At 37.0% G+C, this 22110-nt stretch overlaps 1 protein-coding gene across 1 annotated transcript in view; it reads right to left on the bottom strand.

Moving 5' to 3' along the window:
• The window catches only part of MALRD1 (MAM and LDL receptor class A domain containing 1), a 910872-nt gene that overhangs the window by 213507 nt on the left and 675255 nt on the right, over window positions 1-22110 (bottom strand). The window contains 1 exon segment of the mRNA XM_043967510.1: window positions 10985-11146. Coding sequence (XP_043823445.1) covers window positions 10985-11146 — 162 coding nt within the window.

Here is a 22110-nt window from a genome sequence, read left to right as displayed (position 1 = left end):
CAGGCTTTTTCATAAAATTTATAGGACATCTCTTCAGGTAGAGAATTGAAATAAAATTTGACTTTTTTGGACAACTGTAAGAAAAAAACTAATGAAATTGGATTTAATTAAGAGTGCAGAAAAATATTTATTCATGTTTCATGAATTACAGAATAATTTTAAAATTCAGATACTAACAAACATGTTCCTTTCCCGTGTTATATTAATCATGTATCTGATTAAAAACAATGAAAAAGCTGATCACATTTTTATAAAGGCATTTATTTTTACTAGATTCTTCCACTGAAAAGTCAGAGTTTTCTCTGAAATGAGATTAAATACAAAAAATATTTTACAGATTTCATTGCGCTATATAAATGTCAATTGTTATAGTCCATGAGGTGGTCTGAGTCATCAAAGAATGGAAAAAAGTACTGGGTAAACTAGCTCTGGTATTGGGCATAAACAAATCCAGTGACAGTGGCCTCATTGCTGTTCTCTGCACAAGACACTCCACCTTTCAGCTCTTAGCATTTTGTCTCATTGTCCCCCATGCCTGGAACCCTCTCCATACTCATCTCCTGGATTTCTTCCATATTCAGCTTCCCTGGATTTCTTCAAGTTCTGGCTAAAATCCCACCTCCTACAGAATTCTTCTTCTAATTCATCTTCATTCTAACACCTTCTCTCTGTTAATTATTTCCTATTTCTGGTACCTATGGCTGGTTTGTACTTATTTGTGAGGTTGTGAGCTTCCTCAGTGCAGTGACCTTTGCATTTTTTGGTATCCCCAAGTGCTTTAGGAAGAGAAGGGAATAAACTTTCATATTGTGGCTATTATGTGCCAGGCAATGAGGGGTTAAGTGACTTGCCCTGTTTTCTTTTAAAAAAATATTATAAGTAACATCTGTATGTGTGTTTAGCATGGCCTTGCGATATATCTAAACCACATAGTCCTTTGTAATAAAATGGAGGAGCTCCAACAGAAAGAGTATAAAACTTATTAGAATGTCATGAGATACAGATTTCAAAGGCAGACTTTTAAAATCAGCCTCAGTTTGCCTGAACATACACACATTTGAAATGCAAGGTCGACTAAGGTTTTTAAAGAGAAATATTTCATACCAGTTATTGGTCATGTGAGATTTCCTGGATGCACCAGGTTTCCCTCTTATGATTGTTTAATAGGGGTATAAGCAGAAAAAAAAAATCAAACATATTCACCAGAAGATAGAAAATAACTCTATAACATATCGCATAGTTTATGAGTCTACCCATTGGGCCCTAACTCTGTTCTAAGTCTTAATTTAGCTTTTACATACTTCAGATGCATTTCCTTTTATAAGAAGCAACAAATGCTGTGAGAATACTGTATTTGGGTTTCTTATAATTCAAATAGGTCAGGGAAGCTAGATGGCACAGTGGATAAAGAACTGGCCCTGGATTCAGGAGGACCTGAGTTCAAATCCAGTCTCAGACATTTGACACTTACTAGCTGTGTGACTGTGGGCAAGTTATTTAACCCCAATTGCCTCACCAAAAAAAAACAAAAAACAAAAAACCCTAAATAAATAAATAAATAATAAGTCAAATAAGTCAGACAGTTTGATTGTTTCATTCATTCAACACTTAGTAAATGTTTGTAATGTGCAAGATTCAGAGAAAGTCATATCCTATTTCAAGGATCCTGTACAACAAACTTGACGAGTAGTGATCCAGGCTTACAAGGAAAACTTTTCAAGAAGAATAAACCATTTCCTCCTAAAGCAGCCCATTCCACTTTTGGATAACTTGAGTCTAAGGCAATATTTCCTTAGAACAAAATCAATTGGCCTCTTTGAAACTTCTGTTCATTGCTCTTAGTTGAGAACCACAGAGTCAAGAAGAAAAAATCTAAACTATCTTCAGTGTCATAAAACTTCAAACATTTGAAGATGATCATCTCCATCTCAATTCTTTCCTCCCCATTTCCTTCATGCTCAGTTCCTTCAAATCAACATCACAGAGGCTCCTGGGCTCTCACTGATGTGGATGTCCTTTTCCAACATGCAAGAACACAAATACAATGTGAGGGCCAAAATTTGATATACAGAGTGTTAATTGGGTGACTCGCCTAAATATTAGGGTCCCAAACAAGGAAAATCACCTAGGTAACAAGTCTTCTTAAAGACGTGCTGTTCAACCATAGAAGAATCCATTTTATTTTATTTTTTCTGGTCAGTTTATTCAGTTCAAAAGCCACAGGAAGGGCCAGTTAAAAAATACCACCCTGAATACCTGAACTAAGTTGCCTGATACTTTTTTTAGAATTTTTAGCAGCTGCTATTTTTTTTTCAAGGAACTGTAGTTCCCTTCTCTCACTATCCAGTCATGGTTTCTCAAACAAGTCCCTAATGTGAGCAACAATCATATTTTGTTCCATAAAAGTAGCATCTTCTTTAGTTGAACCAATCTTCTTTAGTTATATCAATAATATGTCATAATGATCCACCAGAGAAATAAAAAAATATATTTTTTAACATAATAGCAATTAATTTTCACATATATTTATCATATCATGAATCCCCCAAATAAATAATCAAGTTGCTTTAGAAACCAAAACAAAACCTTATCTTCCTTAGCTTTTTTTCACAAATTCCATAGGTTTGTCCCTGGAATTATGCAGCTAGGTGGCACAGTGGATAGAATGCCAAGTCTGTAGTTGAGAATACTCGCCTTTATGAGTTCAAATCTGGCCTCAGACACTTACTGGCTGTGTGAACACGGGCAAGTCACTTAACCTTGTTTGCCTTTGTTTCCTCATATATAAAATGAGTTGGAGAAGAAAATGGCAAGCTGCTCTAGTATCTGCCAAGAAAACCCCAAACAGGGTCATGAAAAGTTGGACATGACTGAAAAAACTCCTGAACAACAAATTATGGAATCATGACTGGTATGAAGTAGATGTTCTCTATTTCTGTATCCGGATTTGTGGAATGTCATTCAATAATTCTGCATTAAATTCCATTTTTTCACCTCTGATTATGCATAATTTCTCACTTTATTTATAAAATTTCTAAATATTTCATATAGGCGTAATATTTCAATTTTGCAATGAGTAAGAACAATAAACTAATGGTGGCCAGCTATATTCCTCTTGACATTGGATGGAATTTTCCTGTAATCATTGATGGAGGGGTATGGACATAAAATGTAGAATGAGACATATATTTTGAGAAATGGTCATTCAGGAAATTGTTATAGGGATTTCATTTTCCTTTGGTGTTGTTCGGTATTCAATATGGGGAAGTAGAAGGTAGAGAAAATAAATTCTTGTGAATTGGAAAAATAATACAATTCACTGAATACAAGATCAATGGAGGGAGACACAGACATGATGTTATTAAGGTCACATAATACAGATTAAGTGGACATGATAAAATTGATGAGAAATCCAATAAAGAGATCACAAGGCTAAAATAGAAGAATCAAATAGTAGCCAAAGGGGAACTGCAGTAAAATCATTTGGACATCTGTTGGAATTTTCTTTTTAGCCAAAAGCAGAATAGTTAATAAATCATTGGCAATCCTTAATGACAATTTCATTCTTCAAAGGATGGAGAAAATGAGTGCTATTCTGAACCTGACTGTAATAATGAAGCAAGAATTAATTGGTTTTTTTTGTTTGTCTGTTTGTTTTTTGGTGAGGCAATTGGGGTTAAGTGACTTGCCCAGGGTCACACAGCCAGTAAGTGTTAAGTGTCTGAGGCTAGATTTGAACTCAGGTCCTCCTGACTCCAGAGCCAGTGTTCTATCCCCTGCTCCACCTAGCTGCCCCCAAGAATTAATTGTTGAAGGAAAGATTACAGGAATTTGGGGGTGAACAGATCACAAATACATGTATTAGCTTAGGCTTCAGAAAATACTTCATATAAAGAATCTCATTAAATCCTACCCTTTGAGGTATGTAAGTAAATATATATATATTCCTATAGTTCATATGGGAAACTGGGGCTCAGACAGTTGCAGTCATTGTCCTGAATTTAGAAAATGTGAGGCATGAAAGGTAACCTAGATATTGTTATATTCTATGCCCAATGATAATCTCTATACTCCATCATTAGTCTCAGCTGAATCAGATTAAAATATAATTGTAAAATATTTATCCAAATAAACAAAAATACAATAAAACATACATAATGTTAATTTGTGGCTTTATAACTCAATATGTAGCCCACAGGAATCCATTTCTATTTTAATTTGTTACCAGTGAACTATACCACATTGCCTCTGATACTGACAGAATGGAGGAAAGCCAAGCATGGTCCAAAGTATACTTTAGAATTTAGGAGTAATTTTAAGTGGTTCAGAAAAAGGATGTATAGATTTGTAAGACTTAAAATTCCATAGGGAAATTTAAGTCAAGGGGGGATGAAAAACTTTCAGCAACAACATTTTGAAGAAACAAAGAAAATAATTTCCCATTATGGGAAAAGAAAGAGAGCAGAGAAATTGTATAAAATACCTGGAGGTATAGGGTCATCATCAACCAACACTAATTGATAAGACATGTTTAAAAGATAGAAGCAAGGTGAATTAATGCACTAAAAAAAGCATGGGATTGTATTTCTTTTCTTTTCTGTTTGTGTGAGGCAACTGGGGTTGTGACTTGCCCAGGGTCACACAGCTAGTAACTGTCAAGCGTCTGAGACCAGATTTGAACTCAGGTCCTCCTGATTCCAGAGTCGGTGCTCTATCCACTGCACCACCTACCTGCCTCCATGGGATTGTATTTTAAGAATAGAATCTCAGGTGTTAAATCTCAACATGAGCTAAGGCTAGCATTGGATAAGGATAAAGCCTAGAATGCTTTCTTTAGCTATACTAAGCAAAGAAACAAAGAAGGGATAAGAGTGCTATTTGGCTTGGATGAGAGTTTGATAATGAACAATGGAGAGAAGGTATAACGACTCAGTTCTCACTTTGCTCATTTTCTCTTCCCTGAATAATTGCCTTTGGAAGGGGACAAAAGAGAACAAAAAATGATTAATGGGGAGTTGACACAAGAGATACTGAGCAGATAGTAAAAATAAATAATTGTGATATGTGTATGCATATGTGAATATATATCTAAACACACACATATTTATATATATATATATATACAAACATAAGTATTTACATGTGTAACTATATATAAATAAAACCACATATATACAAGCAGATATACACACATCCACATATATGGAGGAAAGGGGGGGCGGTTAGCATTAGCATTAGCATTAGGGTAAGGTGATCACACATTAGATTTTAAACATCACATCTTGTAGCAATGAAAGTATGAGAATAACCTTTGGGAATCCAGAGTTATCATTATTCCAATAAGTTTCAAAGTAAGTGTTTAATGGGAAAAAAAAATTTGGCAACTTCCAGTGTGGGGGGCCATAAATGTGAATCTTAATAATCAATTGTCAATTAAATTAAGGAATTAAGTGCCTCAGTTTAAAATTTATTAAACTGTGAACAAGGAAACAAGGCAAGGTCTTATGAATTAAGATACAAGACAGAGGACTGACTTGTAGAACCTGAGCATACTGCCAGCAAAACAGATGTGATGGGGGCAGCTAGATGGCACAGTGGATAGAATACCGGCCCTGGAGTCAGGAGGACCTGAGTTAAAATTCAGCCTCAGACACTGAACACTTACAAGCTGTGTGACCCTGGGCAAGTCACTTAACCCCAATTGCCTCACAGAAACAAAACAAAACAAAAAAACAGATGTGATGCCAAGCCAAGATGTACTGACCTCATGCTCCTTTCAATTTCAATTCTTCTGTTAAGGGATGGAATTAGTTTCAGAGTAAGGAATGGATTTGAACTTATATAGAGAGACAAAGTGGTACCAAGTATAAAAGTCCAAGAATGCAGAACAGAGCCAATCAGATAATTTCATATAAGCAAATTTTTTCTCCAAAATATTTTGTATTTTTTGGAATTCTGGATGTCATGGCAGAAATATATAACTAATAACAAGTAGAATATACATTTCACCTAAGACCATTATATAAATGGATTATATATTCATATTTTCTTGATGCTATAGAGAGATGTAGTGATTATCTCCCGAGTCTGTATAGACTATGCTATTTATCACATATTTAAATGCCTGACTCAGAGTAGGCACACCTAAGCAATTCTTGAATTCATTTCCATCCCCATAATTTATCTACTACTATATTAGATTCTTTGGGAATATTAAAGAATGAATGAATGAGTGAGTGAATGAATGAATGAAAAACAGTTAATGGATGTTTACCATGTGCCAATCACTGTGTTCACTGGGAATATAAATAGAAAAGTGATAACATCCCTGATATCAGGGAGCTTGGATCATAAAAAAGAAGATAAAAGATATAGAAGTATTTAGTTGCAGATGAGAAGGCAAGGCCCTGTGGTTCTTAAGGACAAATGCCAGTATGTATGGCATGCCTAGGTATCTGGAAGGCAGAGTGTCATAGTCGAGAGCTAGGCATGGCATATATGAAATATAAAACACATGATTCTAACAATTCAAGTGTCTACCCACTTTGGGGGAAATCTCAAAATGCCAACTAAATTCAACACAATTAAGTAAAATAAGGGAGGAATAAAGAAAAGATATAGCAGTGTTGGACAAGATGCTATAGCAAACGCATGCTGCCCAAATTCCATTATCAGAAATGAATGTACTTAGGTATCACATTTATATGTCAAGTTGAGAGATGCATATTTGTAGCCATTCTGCAAAACCAGGTTAAACACTTGGCAAAGGCCTGTTGAGAACTCTGTGATTGGCACTTAGAGTATTCTTCCTTGGTATCTAATTTTTCATCTTTGTCAGGCTAAGTGAAGGAGGTCTATAAATACAGCTTTAATTAAGAGCAATGGTGCAGATGTGCAAAGATGTATACTAGGTTTATTTAATCTGCCAGCCTTCTTTTAAAGGAGTTTGTTTTTCCCGGGGGGGGGGGAGTCAAAATTAATTAGTATCCTTACAATTTATTTAGCAGCCCATTGTCTATGAGATGCCTAAACAAGTGCACTGAGACATAGTGGTGTATCAAGAATGACATAATCAGAGTTGCTTTGAAAAGAGCAATCTATAAAATTACACCATCTCTGACTCAACTAATGATTAAAATAGATGATAATAAGCTTTTCTGTCAAACTATTTTTATTTGTCTGAAGAACAGCACTATTTGTCACAACAACTGTCACAATGAAAAGATTCAATCCATTCACTTTGACCACTTTATGAGATGTTTGCTTCCTTGATCTCAGCATTCACCTTATTTTTAGTTGTTGTTTATTTTTTGCAAACATTTCTATAGGTTTGCTAAGGTTTTTTTGTTAGTACATTATCTCATTTGATCCGCACAAGAATCCTCTAAAGAAGGTCTTATTGTCTTATTGATTTTATCTTTAGCATGGAAAGGGAAGGGATGACTTCCTTTTTTTAACTTTGAAGGTGTTTTCAAGATTGGCTCCATAAAAGAGTCACTTCAGCATGTCTATCTAAACAATAACATACTATTGCTGCCTTTTTTCCCTTAGGAATAAAAATCTAGAAACCCCATTGAAGGGGTAGTGGCTAAATAAAATTGTAGGATGGGAATACCATAAGAAAAGATATATGTGAAGACTTAAGGGGGAGGGGGATAGTGGTGAGAATTCTATTACCTGCGACAAGGTAAGTAAAAGAATCAAGAAAGAATGAGAGAGGGGCAGCTAAGTGGTGCAGTGGATAGAGCACCGGCCCTGGATTCAGGAGGACCTGAGTTCAAATCTGACCTCAGACACTTGATACAACTAGCTGTGTGGACCTGCGCAAGTCACTTAACCCTAATTGCCTCACCAAAAAAAAAAGGAAAGAAAAGAAATAAAGAATGAGAGAAGAAATGAAAAAAAATGTATTTATTAAGTACTTACTTTTTGCCAAGCTCTTTGCTAAACACAAGGTGTGTGTGTGTGGGGGGGGGGGGTGGGGTAAAACAGTCCTAGATCTCAAGGAGTTCACATACTAGTAGGAAAAGACAACTTATATAGAAAGTTTCAGACACAAGTAAGATAGAAAGGACAAGTGGTCTTTAAAGTATACTGTCACAGCAGATGATGGTACATTTTCTTAAATGGCATCTCCAGTGATAAAACCCTGTCTCTTTCTGATTCATTTTGAAAGTGCCACGGACTTATCAAGAGACACAAGAGCCATTAGAACTCTGATTAATGCTGAGACCTATATGGATTTCAGAAGGTTGATGATAAAACATACTTCCCTCCTCTCTGCAGAAAAATGATGTAATATATGTTCGGAAGGAGGCAAATGGATTCTTAAATAGACTATAAGTCCAGATGAATCAAACAATCAATCAATCAATAAACATTCTGTCAGCTAGTTGGCACAGTGGATAGAGGCTGGGGCCTGAGACACTTACGCCCTATGTAACTGTGCAACCTTGGACTAGTCACTTTATCCATCAGCTTCAGTTTCTTTGCTTACAATATAAGGGGGTTTGGACTGAGTGGCCTTTAAGGTCCCTTTCAGCTCTAAATCTATGGGCCTAGATCATTGTTTAAGCATCTATTAAGTACCAGACAGGGTGATAGAAAGTGGAGATATAAGGACAAGAGTGAAATAAACACATTTTAATGAGGAATCCTGTTGTATAGATGTAGGACAAGATGACTGCTGAGGGTACTTCCAACTCTCAAATTCTGTGATTTTGTGACAAGTGCTGCCTTCAAGGGGATTATAATATAGCCTAAGAAAACAAGATGAGCACATATATGCATGGGCAAAATGAATAGAAGATGATCTGGGGGAATGAGAAAGGATGTTACTTAAAACATGTGCCTCTTCTTCAAGGAATGGTTCTATCAGCACAGAGATGGAAGAGAGGGCAGTGAATGTGATGAGAAAATAGCAATAAAATATTTCTTGAAAAATGAATGAAAACGATCTCATACCTATTGATTAATTTTGTTACATTTTAATTCATTAAAAATCCATTGACTATCTTTTGGGGGGGGCAATGAGGGTTAAGTGACTTGCCCAAGGTCACACAGCTAGTAAGTGTCACATGTCTGAGGTCAAATTTGAACTCAGGTCCTCCTGAATCCAGGGCTGGCGCTTTATCCACTGAGCCACCTAGCTGCCCCCTAAAAGCACTTCCATTAACTATCAACTGTGTGCCAAGCACTAGGCTAAACACTAGCGATACAAAAGATATAGAAAAAACCGTCCCTGAACATGAGGTCTATATTCCATATAACCTCAACTAATGTTCCTATACATAGTTTTAATTATTTTTAATTCAGACTTCAATATAAGGATCAATGATTTCATTAATTCATATGATATATTCCTTAAGCCAAAACAAGATAAACCTTCTCTATATTCTGGTAGATTATTTTCATGACATGATATGGCATTTTATGACCTGTTGGTCAAATTTCTAGCTATGAACTTCTCTATACTGAGCTAAGTATGTTTTGGATGAATATCCAGTTTCTTTCCATAATATAATGGAAGCTATGCCAGTGACATAGGATTTGCCAGAGCTTTTGTGGGCATAGGACTCTAGGTTACTTCCATGTTATCAAAAGGTTTAGGAGGAAGACTTTATCAGCTATTTTTCTATCACTAAAATATGTATAAATCTATATATGTATATGTGAAGTGAAAGAGAGGAGAGAGCAAGGTAGAAGGAGAAAGAGGGAGGGAGACAGAAAGAGACAGATGTAAAGACAAATATGTACGTGTACAGGTAAAAACACAGATATAGATATCAATTTGTCAAAAAATGCAGTGTGACAGAGCAGAGAGATAGAAGGCCTTGGAATCAAAATATCCTGTGTTCAAGTCTCACCTCTGATATGCCTTGTCTATGTACCACTTGGCAAGTTCAACCCTCTCAATGGCCATAAGTAACTCAGTCCGATTTTATAGGTAGCAGAGAAGGTACCTATGAGTTTTGGTAAAGAGAATTCCTCATTGGAAATGTTCTAAGCCAGTGAAATCACAGACCTAGTATCCCAGGACCTGAAACGTCATCCAGCCCAAGCCCTTCATTTTACAATGAGGGGGACAAACTAAGATCCAGAAGCTAAATGACTTGCCCATGATCAGTAAATGACAATACATGGAAGAGACAGGATTTGAGCCTATGTCTTCTCACTTCCAATACAGGACTCTTTTCTCTATACCGCAGTGTCTGCTTCAATCTCTCTCCCCCCTCTGCCTTTATTTTTGCTGGGCTTTTCAGGTTCTAAATCTGCAATTCCATCACCTGAACTGAACTTCATTTTTCTCACCTATAAAATAAATAGTTAAGAAAGATTCGGAACTTTCTGAGGAGCCTTCCAACTCTAAATCAGTGATTTATCTCTCTGCACACACAATTCCTATGTTGGAACAGAATGCCTTTGCCAATAGACCAACTCAATAGTCTTCAAAACGCTATGCAAATACATATATATACTAAGGATTATGCTAGTAGGCTTTCGTGGTTTAAGACATAGCATTAATCAGAATTTGGACGATAAGTATGTGATGAATTGCCTCAAAGTTTAGTGTTTATACAAAGACCTAAAAGTACTTTATGAGTTATTGATATATTGATTCTTATATAATTTCTGTATATTATAAAGTTGTTTTAATTGCTGAAAATTAAATTAGAATTTATCTACACTTTTTAATGTAAAAGAATAAGTATTGCTATAAAGCAGTAGTATTTATAGCACTGCCAAGGAGGAGGAGAACAAGGATGTTTTGGGTGTCAGGCTTCTCATCTGTAAAATAGTAGAGTCAGACAGTCAGTCAGCTTCTTCCCTGCTCAAACCATGAGGGAGAAAAATAGACACATACATTCCCTGGCAAGGAGGGAAGGGGAAATTAGGCATCATGAAATGAATCCACTCCTGTCACTGCAATTATGTTTTAACCTCATGTGCCAGCTGAGCCAAGATAACTTCAAAGGCCCCTTACCTGGAGTGTGATCAGAATCATGACTTTCTCCTTTTGAAGGAATCCTGTTGCCAATGCTCCAGTCTAAATTGTCTTCAGTATCTTGACTAAGGTTACAGGCAGAGGTCCAGTTGTGGGGAGCATTTTCAAAATTACAGCTTCCTGGGACACTGGTGTACTGACCTAAAAGCAAAAGAATACTGAGCTGAGTCTTCAGGAGAAAATTATTATTTAGGGGTTCCAGAGAACAGAAACATATCTGCCTCCTCACAATGGGGAATAAGGAGGCATTATTAGGGTAGAACTGCCAAATATTGGATACATGGCCAAATGGTCTCTAGATAAGATGCTTTTGTTTGTCTTTGTTAAAAAGAAAAGGAATATTTCTAAAAATGAATTTGATGCAATAATATAGAACTATGAAATGTGTGTATATATATATACATGTGTATATATGTCTATGTGTACACATGCATGTACATTTATGGGACACATATATACGTGTTCACATGTGCATTGTATACATGTGTATATGCATGTGTGTCTGTGTATTTACTATCAAGATCTTCTCCTGGATTTCATATTCTCCAGAAACTCATCATCCTCAAAAATGTCATCAGCTCTAAAACTCACATCTTAACATCCCCTGCTCCTATGGCCCCTCCTTCCCTCAGAATGGAGAGGGTTGAGAATGATCTTCCAGCAGCTCCTCCCAGATCCTTTAATTTCTTTTTTTTTCTTTCTTTCTTTTTTTTTTTTTTTTTTTGCGGGGCAATGGGGGTTAAGTGACATCCCCAGGGTCACACAGCTAGTAAATGTCAAGTGTCTGATGCCGGATTTGAACTCAGATCCTCCTGAATCCAGGGCCTGTGCTTTATCTACTGCGCCACCTAGCTGCCCCCCAGATCCTTTAATTTAAGGAGGTTGTCCAAGGAATCTTCATCATGTCCTTAATTTTAAAGGCTGTATCCATATTAGGCTGTGAGCAGCTTGAGGCCTGTCTTTTTTACCTTTCATTCTATTCTCACTACTTAGTATGAGGTGTGGCACAGAAACACACATATGTGCATATATTATTACCTTATCAGGTAGTACCATCCACAGAGAATGAGAAACAAAAACTATTTTCTGTAAAAATTATAAAATGCTAATTCATCCCAAACTATAAAGGGTTTTTATTTTTTAGTAATCATAAAGTTACTTGGAATTTTACCTTCATTTTTGTACCATGAAAATTTATTTTAAACCTTGTATAAGGTGCTCCAAAAATCTATAGCAGCTTTAAACTTTTGGGACACTTTATGTATTTGTGTGTATAATTCTAGGACTTCTGATAAAATATCTGAATAATTACTTCAGTACTCTACAATTACTTCAATACTCTACTTCACTCAGAATGTTTAGATATAGTCAGTACTGTACAAAAGGAAAATAATTTAATCCAGGATCATGAGACTATAACATAACAGAGGAAAAGAACCAAAATATGAAACCTTTCAACATATCAGCCTTTAGGGCATGACAGTAACATAATTAATTTCAGGGGTAATTACTAAGAAGTTGAACAATTCTCAGTACTTGGAAAAGATCATTGACAATTCAGTAGATAAAATATTTACATCAAGAAAAGTGAATAGTTGACTAGAAACTTAATGTCTACAGACTAGACGCAAGGTATAAGGGGGAAAATATCTTGCCCTGATACCAGAGTATTCATATTTCTTTAAGATACTGCTACTGAAAGAACCATTATGAATCCTTGCTGCAAAAGCTACTAAGTAGCATACACAAAATGACTTATTTGGTGAATTCACCAACATAAATCAAAAGAGATAACCCTTGGTTTGTTTTTGTGTGTTATTTTTTGTTTGGTTGTTTGGTTTTGGTTTTTGGTGGGTTTTTTTTTAATATATTAGAAAGACGTGGCTTTTGTTTGATTGTTCTTCTACATCGTCTATGAAGATGCAAAGACCTAAATAGAAATTTTCACACCATGGGCAAATCTACCTGAGGGTATCAAGAGCATGGGAGGCACATAGGTTGAGATATCTAATATTCGTAGGCAGGTAGACTTTAGAGAGTAGAACTGGAAAGTCAAGATATTCAAAGAGCTGAGGTTGGACAGGAAAAGACTAAGCCAGGTATTGAACTTATTTGGGAGAGAAAGTGATTTGTATATACCTTTATGACAGCAACAAGAATCTAGACTAGCTAGAGTTAACATGTAAGGAGGTGAGGGTTTTGCTAAGTGATGATGTCAGAATGAGAGTGTGCAAATGACGTCAGAGATGAATTTTGATCCTTGCTCTTGTCCTTGTATATTGGGGTATGAAAGAAAGGAGTTGAGAAACTAGAGATAGACTGAAGAATTATGGTATTATCAAGGATTAACTAAGTTCCAGTGAGCATCACAAGACAGAGAAAGTATCATAAGTATAGTAAAACACTATTGGGATTCAGAGGTAGATGACAGAGGTTCGAATCCTTCCTTAAACTCTTAATAGATGTGCAATCTTGGACAAATAACTTAAATATAGTGGATCTCCATTTTTTCATCTATAAGATCAAGACATTGAATCAGAACACATATAAGGTAACCTTTTTTTTTTTTTTTTTTTTTGGTAAGGCAATTGGGGTTAAATGCCTTGCCCAGGGTCACACAGCTAGTAATTGTTCAGTGTCTAAGGTTGGATTTGAACTCAGGTCCTCCTGAATCCAGGGCTGGTGCCACTTAGCTGCCCCAGTAACCTTTTTTTTTTTTGAGGTAACTTCTGTCTCTAAATCTCTGACTCAATGATCCCACAAGGCTGACCTTGGGAAAGTCATTGAACTTCTCCTGATTTTAATTGCTTCACCTTTTAAATGAGAAGATTAGACTCAGCTCCAAGTCTGTTTCCCTATAATTATGGGTCCCTGGCTTTGTAACCTGGAAAAAGTCATAGAACCTCTCTGGGCCTCACTTTCTTCATGTGCAAAAAATTCAGGAGTGGGGTCCCTTATTGCCCTGGATTTATCATCGTAAATTTAGAAATGAAAGGCACTTTAGAGGTCACTTGTTTCAACCCCAGCATTTTATAGATGAGGAAACAGAAACCCAGAGGCATGAAAGGACTTGGTCAAGGTCATACAACTAGCAAGTAACAAAGGCAATATTTGAATACAGATCATCTTACAATAAATCTAGATCTTTTCACTGCTGCACAATTAAGAGTTTTCTCAGAGGATGCCTAAGAGAGGGCAGGGGAGACAATGAATGGGAAAGGACTAGAGATGAGTTTATTATTGAATGGAAGATGTAGGAGCAGACTAGTTTAGCCAGTAAGAAGCTGTCTTCCCTGCAGGGAAGAAAGGAAGGCAAGAAGGCAGGCAGGGAGGAAGGAAGGAAGGAAGGAAGGAAGGAAGGAAGGAAGGAAGGAAGGAAGGAAGGAAGGAAGGAAGGAAGGAAGGAAGGAAGGAAGGAAGGAAGGAAGGAAGGAAGGAAGGAAGGAAGGAAGGAAGGAAGGAAGGAAGGAAATCTATTTATTAAGAAATTATTAGGGGCAGCTAGGTGGTGCAGTGGATAGAGCAACGGCCCTGGATTCAGGAGTACCTGAGTTCAAATCCAGCCTCAGACACTTAACACTTACTAGCTGTGTGACTCTGGGCAAGTCACTTAACCCCAATTGCCTTACTAAAAAAAAGAAGAAAGGAAAAAAAAAAGAAATTATTATATATCAAGCACCATGCTAAGTACTAAGCAATGGATTTTAAGACTAGGGGACCCATAGGGTTATAGGAGGGGAAGTCAATTCAACCATGATGGGTGGGGTGTCTAAATAGGGTTGGGCTGGCATGGGACTCTAGGTAGTGGTTATTTGGGGAAAGATGAAGGAATAATCAGTCAATGACCAGAACCAGAGGATGATAAAGGGAATATAGGGATATAGGCCCAGTTACTACACTCTAGGTTTGACTCTCTGCAGATAGTTCCTAAACACCAATTCTGGTTAGGTTAAAAAGTATTACAACAAGGAGATAAGTTAATCGCTAAGTAAAGGAAGGCATGTGATCTATGTAGAACCATATTACTCAACTGATGTAAATTATAAATGAAACAGATTCAATACTATAATGGTAAATGAGCAAAGGTATCTGAATCCACTCCAGAGGCATTTTTATAAGATGTGCATTTCACCTCTCAAATGGGATTTCATCTTATCTTGAAAACCTGGAAACCTTTTCAATTGCGTGCAAATGAATTACATTTATTCACTGTGGAGGATGTAAATATCTCACTGATTTATATACCTGTTTATGGGTTTCTAAGTCTTTTTATATGCCTGTCTATGTCAGTGTTGTATGATTTAGGATGCATTTACATTAGACCTAAACATTTGGATGAAAAGTGAAAAATTCAATCATGCAGATGTTCTGCCTACACATCAAACATTTAGAGGTTTCCAATCACAAGAAAGGCACAGTGACTTAAAAATATAGAGATACATTCCCACCTGCATGTTTGAAAAACATTTTTATTTATTACCTGCATTATGGAACTTCTGAAAGAGTAATGGAATTGGATTCAGAAAATCTAGTTTAGAATCCTTGCTCTGGCCACAATTTAGATGTCTGAATGCAAAAAAGTCACTTGACATTCTGGGTCTCAATTTCCTGAAACGTAAACAAAGGGAATAGACTAGATGCTCTTTGAGGTTCCTTCCATAGATTTATGGTTCTATGACTAAGGACAGCGAGGTGGCACTCTGGATAGAGCATTGGTCTTTGAGTCAGGAAGATTTTCTTCTGAGTTCAAATCAAGCCTCAGACACTTACTTAGCTGTGTGATCCTGGGAAGGTCACTTAACATTTGCCTCAGTTCCTCATTTGCAAAATAAGCTAGAGAAGGAAATGGCAAACCACTCCAGCATTTTTTTTGCCAAGGAAAACCCAAATATGGTCACAAAGAGTCAGACATGACTGAAATGTTGGACAACAAGACTGGGTGATGTCTAAGTTCTTACCCAGCTCTAACGCTGCAAGCTCTAGCATTTTTCATTTTTCTTTTCAGTGGCAATATGAAACCTTCTCAATAATTCTCAAGCTGAAATTTCCACCATTCTCAATCAAACAGCCTCATAGTTCCCTCCTTCACTCTGAAACAAATTTGCCTCTGTTTTGATGAGGAGCTAGGGACCACACAACTACCAATTCTTTTTTCTATCTTTCTACCTTTTCTTGCTTGCAGTTTGTCAACACATATGCTCTGTTCCTTTCTCTTCTGTTCATAACAACATGTGGTCTGAGAGAATGGACTTGAATTGTCATCTCAGAGATTTCTTCCTCCCATGGCATGTCTAATCACTCATGTATGTCCTTGATTTCTTTCCTTCTAGTCTTTGCTTCCTCTGGCATTTTGTTCCTTTAATCATTTGCCCTTGATCTAGTATTTTAATTCTTTCCATTAATTCCCCACTGTCTATAAACATGCTTAGGTTTCCCTGAGCCTGGAAAAATAAAATAGCCCCCCCAAAACATAAACATTTTATTTAATCTTGATCACCCCACTATCTTATCATTACCCATGTAATCCTACCATATCATTTATTGCTTCTGTCAGTATAACTTCCAAATATACATTTTCAGCCTGGTCTCCCTTGGTCACAGAGTATACAATCAGTGAATCTGTGTCATCTCTTTTTCCTCTCTTTTGAATTTTCTGCAGTTTGGCTTCCAACTTTTTCCCAATCATCTTAAGAATCACACTACCCCACATAACACTGACATCCCTGCTGTTCCTTGAACGAGGTACTCCATTACCTAAGTGCTGCCTTTCTTCAAGGCCAATCTAGAATCCCACATTCTGCAGGATCCTTTCCCAAGCCCACTTAATTCTAGCACCTTCAATCTACTGATTATTTCCCATTATCCTGTATTTAGTTCATACAGTTATTTGCTTGTTGTCTCCCCCATTAAAATGTGAGCTCCTTGAGAATAGAGGCTGTTCTTCAACTTCTGTGGAACCCCAAGTGCTTAGCACAGCAGCTGAAACATAGTAGGCACTTAATACATATTTATTGCCTACCTAACTATAAAAGCCTCCTAATTAATCTCCCTGTCCCCAGTCATTGCACTTTGCAATATCCATTTGATAAATAGATGCTAAATCACTAACTTTAGCATGGCACTCCCCTACTCAAAAAGTCTTCAGATTCAATTGAATGGGAGATGGGGGCAGCTAGGTGGTGCCGTGGATAAAGCATCAGCTCTGGATTCAGGAGTACCTGAGTTCAAATCTGGCCTCAAACACTTGACACTTACTAGCTGTGTGACCTTGGGCAAGTCACTTAACCCCCATTGCCTGGAAAAAACAACAACAACAACAAAAAATGGATAGTATTCCAAGGTACTGAGCAAAAGTTGTAGACATAGGTTGTTGTTGTTGTTGTTGTTGTTTTTTGATGTTGTTTATTTAGTTTTGTTTTGTTTGGGCAATGAGGGTTAAGTGACTTGCCCAAGGTAACAGGGCTAGTGAGTGTCAAGTGTCTGAGGCTGGATTTGAACTCAGGTTCTCCTGATTCCAGGGCCAGTGCTCTATCCACTGCGCCACCTAGCTGCCCCGCACCATAGCTTTTTGTTTTGTTTTGTTTTTGTTTGTGCTTTGTGAGGCAATTGGGGTTAAGTGACTTGCCCAGGGTCACACTGCTAGTAAGTGTTAAGTGTCTTAGGCCAGATTTGAACTCAGGTACTCCTGACTCCAGGGCTGGTGCTCTATCCACTGTGCTGCCTAGCTTCCCCACCATAGCTTTTTAAAGAACACATTTCATTGACTGTTAGAGGTACTGCAAGATATCAGAGTGGCATAGGAGCAGGGAATTCAAGCATTTTTTTTGCAACAAACATTTATTTTATTTTTTTCCAATTACATGTAAGGGTAGTTTTCAATATTCATTTTCATAAGATTTAGAGTTCCAAATTTTTCTCCCTCCCTCAATTTCCTCCTCCCTCCATAAGACAACCACCAATCTGGTATAGGTTATATACGTTCAATCCACAAGTGCTCTTTTTATCAGTTCTTTCTATGGAAGTGGATAGTATGCTTCATCATTAGTCCCTTTGGATTGTCTTGGATCATTGCATTGCTGAGAGTAGTTAAGATATTCACAATTGCTCAGAGAACAATACTGCTGTCATTATGCACAATGTCCTCCCAGCTCTACTCATGTCATTATATATCAGTTCATATGAGTCTTTCCAGGTTTTTCTGGGATGACCCTGTTTGTCATTTCCTATAGCACAAAACCATTTCACTGCAATCATATAGCACCACAACTTCTTCAGTCATTCCTCAATTGATGGACATTCCCTTGATTCCCTGTTCTTAGCCACCACAAAGAGATGCTATAAACATTTTTTGTACAATTTACCCCCCTTTTCCCTTTTTCATGATTACTATTATTAACTGATTCCCTCCATCCTATTCCCTTCCCCATGATATTTATTCTATTATCTATCTTCTTTCACCCTATCCCTCTTCAAAAGGGATTTGCTTCTGTCTGTTACCTCCCTCATCTGCCCTCCTTTCTTTTGCCCCTCTCTCTTTATCCCCTTCCCCTCCTATTTTCCTGCAGGGAATAACATACACTCAATTGTGTATGTTATTCCCTCCTTGAGCCAATTCTGATGAGTGTTAGGCTCATTTACTGACCAGATTAAATAAATTACTCTACCCAATTGGGTGGATGTGTCAATCCCAACTTGAACCAACTCTGATGAGATTAAGGTTTTTGAACCTATTCTGAGGAGTGCAAAGTTCATTTACTGCCCTACACCTCCCCCATCTCTTCCTCCACTCTATAAGCCCTTTCCTGTTCCTTTCATGGGGAATTTCACCCCATGCTACTTCTGCCGTTCCCCCTCCCCCAGCACATTCCCCTCACCCCTAAATTTTACCCTAAAGATGCCATCATGGAGCAGCTAGGTGACACAGTGGACAAAACATCCACCCCAGACCAAGGGGAATGACAGCCAAAACCTGGCCTCAGACACAAGACAGTCACCCACTGCATGACCCCAGGTATGTCCCCCAACTCCAATTTTTTATGGTTCTCCAGGGTCTTGTATTTGAAAGTCAAATTTTACATTCAGTTTAGGTCTTTTCATCACCAATACCAGAAAGTCCTCTTTTTCATTAAAGTCACATTTTTTTTTTCCTCTGAAAGATTATACCCAGTTTTGCTGGATATGTGATTCTTGGTTGTAATCCTAATTCCTTTGCCCTCTGGAATATCATATTCCATGCCCTCCAGTCCTTTAATCTAGAAGCTGCTAGATCTTTTGCTATCCTGACTGGGGTTCCACAGCACTTGAATTCTTTCTTTTTGGAAGCTTGCAATATTTTCTCCTTGACCTGGGAGCTCTGGAATTTGGCTATAATATTCCTGGGAGTTTTCCTTTGGGGATCTGTTTTAGGAGGTGATCGGTGGATTCTTTCAATTTCTATTTTATCTTCTGCTTCTAGAATATCAGGGCAGTTTTCCCTGACAATTTATTTGAACATGGTGTCTAAGTTTTTCCTTGATCGTGGTTTTCAGGTAGACCAATTATTTTCAAATTATCTTTCCTGACTCTATTTTCCAGGTTGGCAGTTTTTCCAAGAAGGTATTTCACATTGCCCTCTATTTTTTTTTATTAATTTGAATTTACTTTATTATGTCTTGGTTTCTCATAAAGTCAGGGGTTTCCATTTGTTCAATCCTAATTCTTAGGCAATTATTTTCATCAGAGAGCTTTTATATCTACTTCTCCATTTGGCTTTTCAAGCTGTTGACTTTTTTCTCATGCCTTTCTTGCATCATCCTCATTTCTCTTTCCATTTTTTCCTCTACTTTTCTAAATTTATCTTCAAAGTCCTTTTTGAGTACCTCTATGACCTGAGACCAATTTGTATTTTTCTTGGAAGCTTTAAATATAGGGACCCTGATGTTGGCATCCTCCTTTGATGGTGTACTTCAATCTTCCTTGTCACTAAAGAAACTTTCTATGATCCTCACCTTTCTCTGTCTGCTCATCTTGCCTTTCTTTTACTTGATTTTTATCTCCTTAAAATGGGGCACTGTTTCCAGGCTGCACTTTCCCAACTTCAGGAGATCCCAGGTGGTAAGATTTATGGAGGAGCAGGTTCTCCACTTGCCTGGCCTGTTCCCTGGTCCATAGATGACCCCAGACCAATTTGCTAATCAACCGGGTTTGTGTGCTGTGGTTGTCAGCTCTGACAAGTCTGTGCCCCTCCCTCACCTGGGCAACTGCTACTTAAGTCTACTTCCTGGTTCCTAGCAGGGGTGAAAAATCCAAGTTTAGCCTCAGATTCAGCATTGATCCCTATAATCTCCCCCCTGCCAAAGGCTCAGCCCTTTCACCAGACTGCAAGCTTAGTTCTAGATGACACTGTTGCTACAGATGATTCAGAGGCTCTGGGGAGGTCTCTTTCTCTGGCAAGGCTTTCCTGGGACTAGATCTGTATCAGGGTGACTGTAGATTTGGGCTGCACTCCTGTCTCAGAACAGTAGCTCCTTCTTTCTGACCTTGCAAGCTGTCCTTGTTTGGTAAATGATCTCAGCACATTCTTCTATGGATTTTGCTGCTCCAGGAATTGTCCTATGGCATTATTTGGATGTTTTTTTGAGTGATCATGTAGTGAGTTCAAGATCTCACTCGAATCAAAGCATTTTAATGATCAGCTCAAATGAGCTCAAATGAGATCAGGAATACCAAAGCAAAATAGAAAGTGTGATCAAAACCAAACAAGAGCACCACTTAGAACCAGCAAAAATTTTGCCACAAAAATAAACCAATTGATCCTCAGAAAAGAAGGAAAGAACTTCAGAAGGACTTGTCAGCCTGAGGAGTCATAAGTGATTTTCTACATTATGTTGTAGGCTTTTTAAAGTTAGAAAAACAGTGAAATCATTTTTTAAAGCTACAAACCATTTCTATTAAGAAAAATACTTGTCATGATAAGACAACACAAAGGAATACAGAAGACTAGAAAAAAGTTTTTTTTTTTTTTTCCTGGTGAGACTCACTTTTTTAAGGCTATACTGAAATTTTGTCCAGAAGTTCAGGAAACCCTATATGGTCTGAACATTTTCATTAGACTGTAAAACATCCACCATCAAAAATGAAAATAAAAACATGTTTCACTGATTTATTCAACTTTAAGTATGCCTAAAAGTTTTGTGCCATTGATGAAATTATGATCACTGATAAAAAGCTTCTAAAACTATTAAAGCTTTTCATTTAAGCTGGTAAAGGTTAAAATTGAACTAAGACTTTTAGAATAATTATATGTATTAATATACTGATTAAAAAATGAATACTTGTAAGTTAAGAACAAAATTTACCAAATGGAGATGAAATCATGCATCACCACCTTAAACAATGCTGAACACCATGGAAGGTTGAGAAATTTAGATGAGAAAGAGATGAATTTACATACATGTCCTGTGAACTCAAATCATTTAAACCCTATTGGAAAACTATGTGATATAATCAAGGCTAGACTTTAAAAAACGGGTTCTATGGAAAAGACAGACTTATCAAATGAGCTAAATATTAAAGAAGTTTTAAAAATATTTTGAACTTATTGCCTAACCATATAATTAGGGAGCAGTGGATAGGGTGCTGGGCCTGGAGTCAGGAAAACCTACAATAAATATGTAGCCTGGGAATGTCAATTAAATTCTCCTTGTCTCAATTTATTTATCTGTAGAATTAGGATAATTATAGTATCTAACTCCAAGGATTGTTGTGAGGATCAAGTGAGACAATAATTGTAAAGTGCTAAGTACAGTGCTTGACTCACAGTAAACACTATATAAATGTTAATTATAGTATATATACTATCTATCATCTATATACACACATATACATATATACACACATATATGTATATGTGTGTATATTATATATAACATATAAATATGTGAGGGATAAAATTCTAGCTAGTCTGTCTAAAATCTAATGAGTGGTTGCCAATAAATTATAAGCATTAGCAAGAGTTAGACTTCTAAGCATTTATTAAGGAGAATAAGAATTTGGTGAAGAGAAAAGAAAGGCCTAGATTCATCTATCTATTAAAGGGAGTGAGCATTCCTCGCTCCGCTTTCCCC

The sequence above is a fragment of the Dromiciops gliroides genome, chromosome 5 (genome assembly GCF_019393635.1).
Source record: "Dromiciops gliroides isolate mDroGli1 chromosome 5, mDroGli1.pri, whole genome shotgun sequence".
NCBI lineage: Eukaryota > Metazoa > Chordata > Mammalia > Microbiotheria > Microbiotheriidae > Dromiciops > Dromiciops gliroides.
This window is presented reverse-complemented; position numbering and strand designations above follow the sequence as displayed.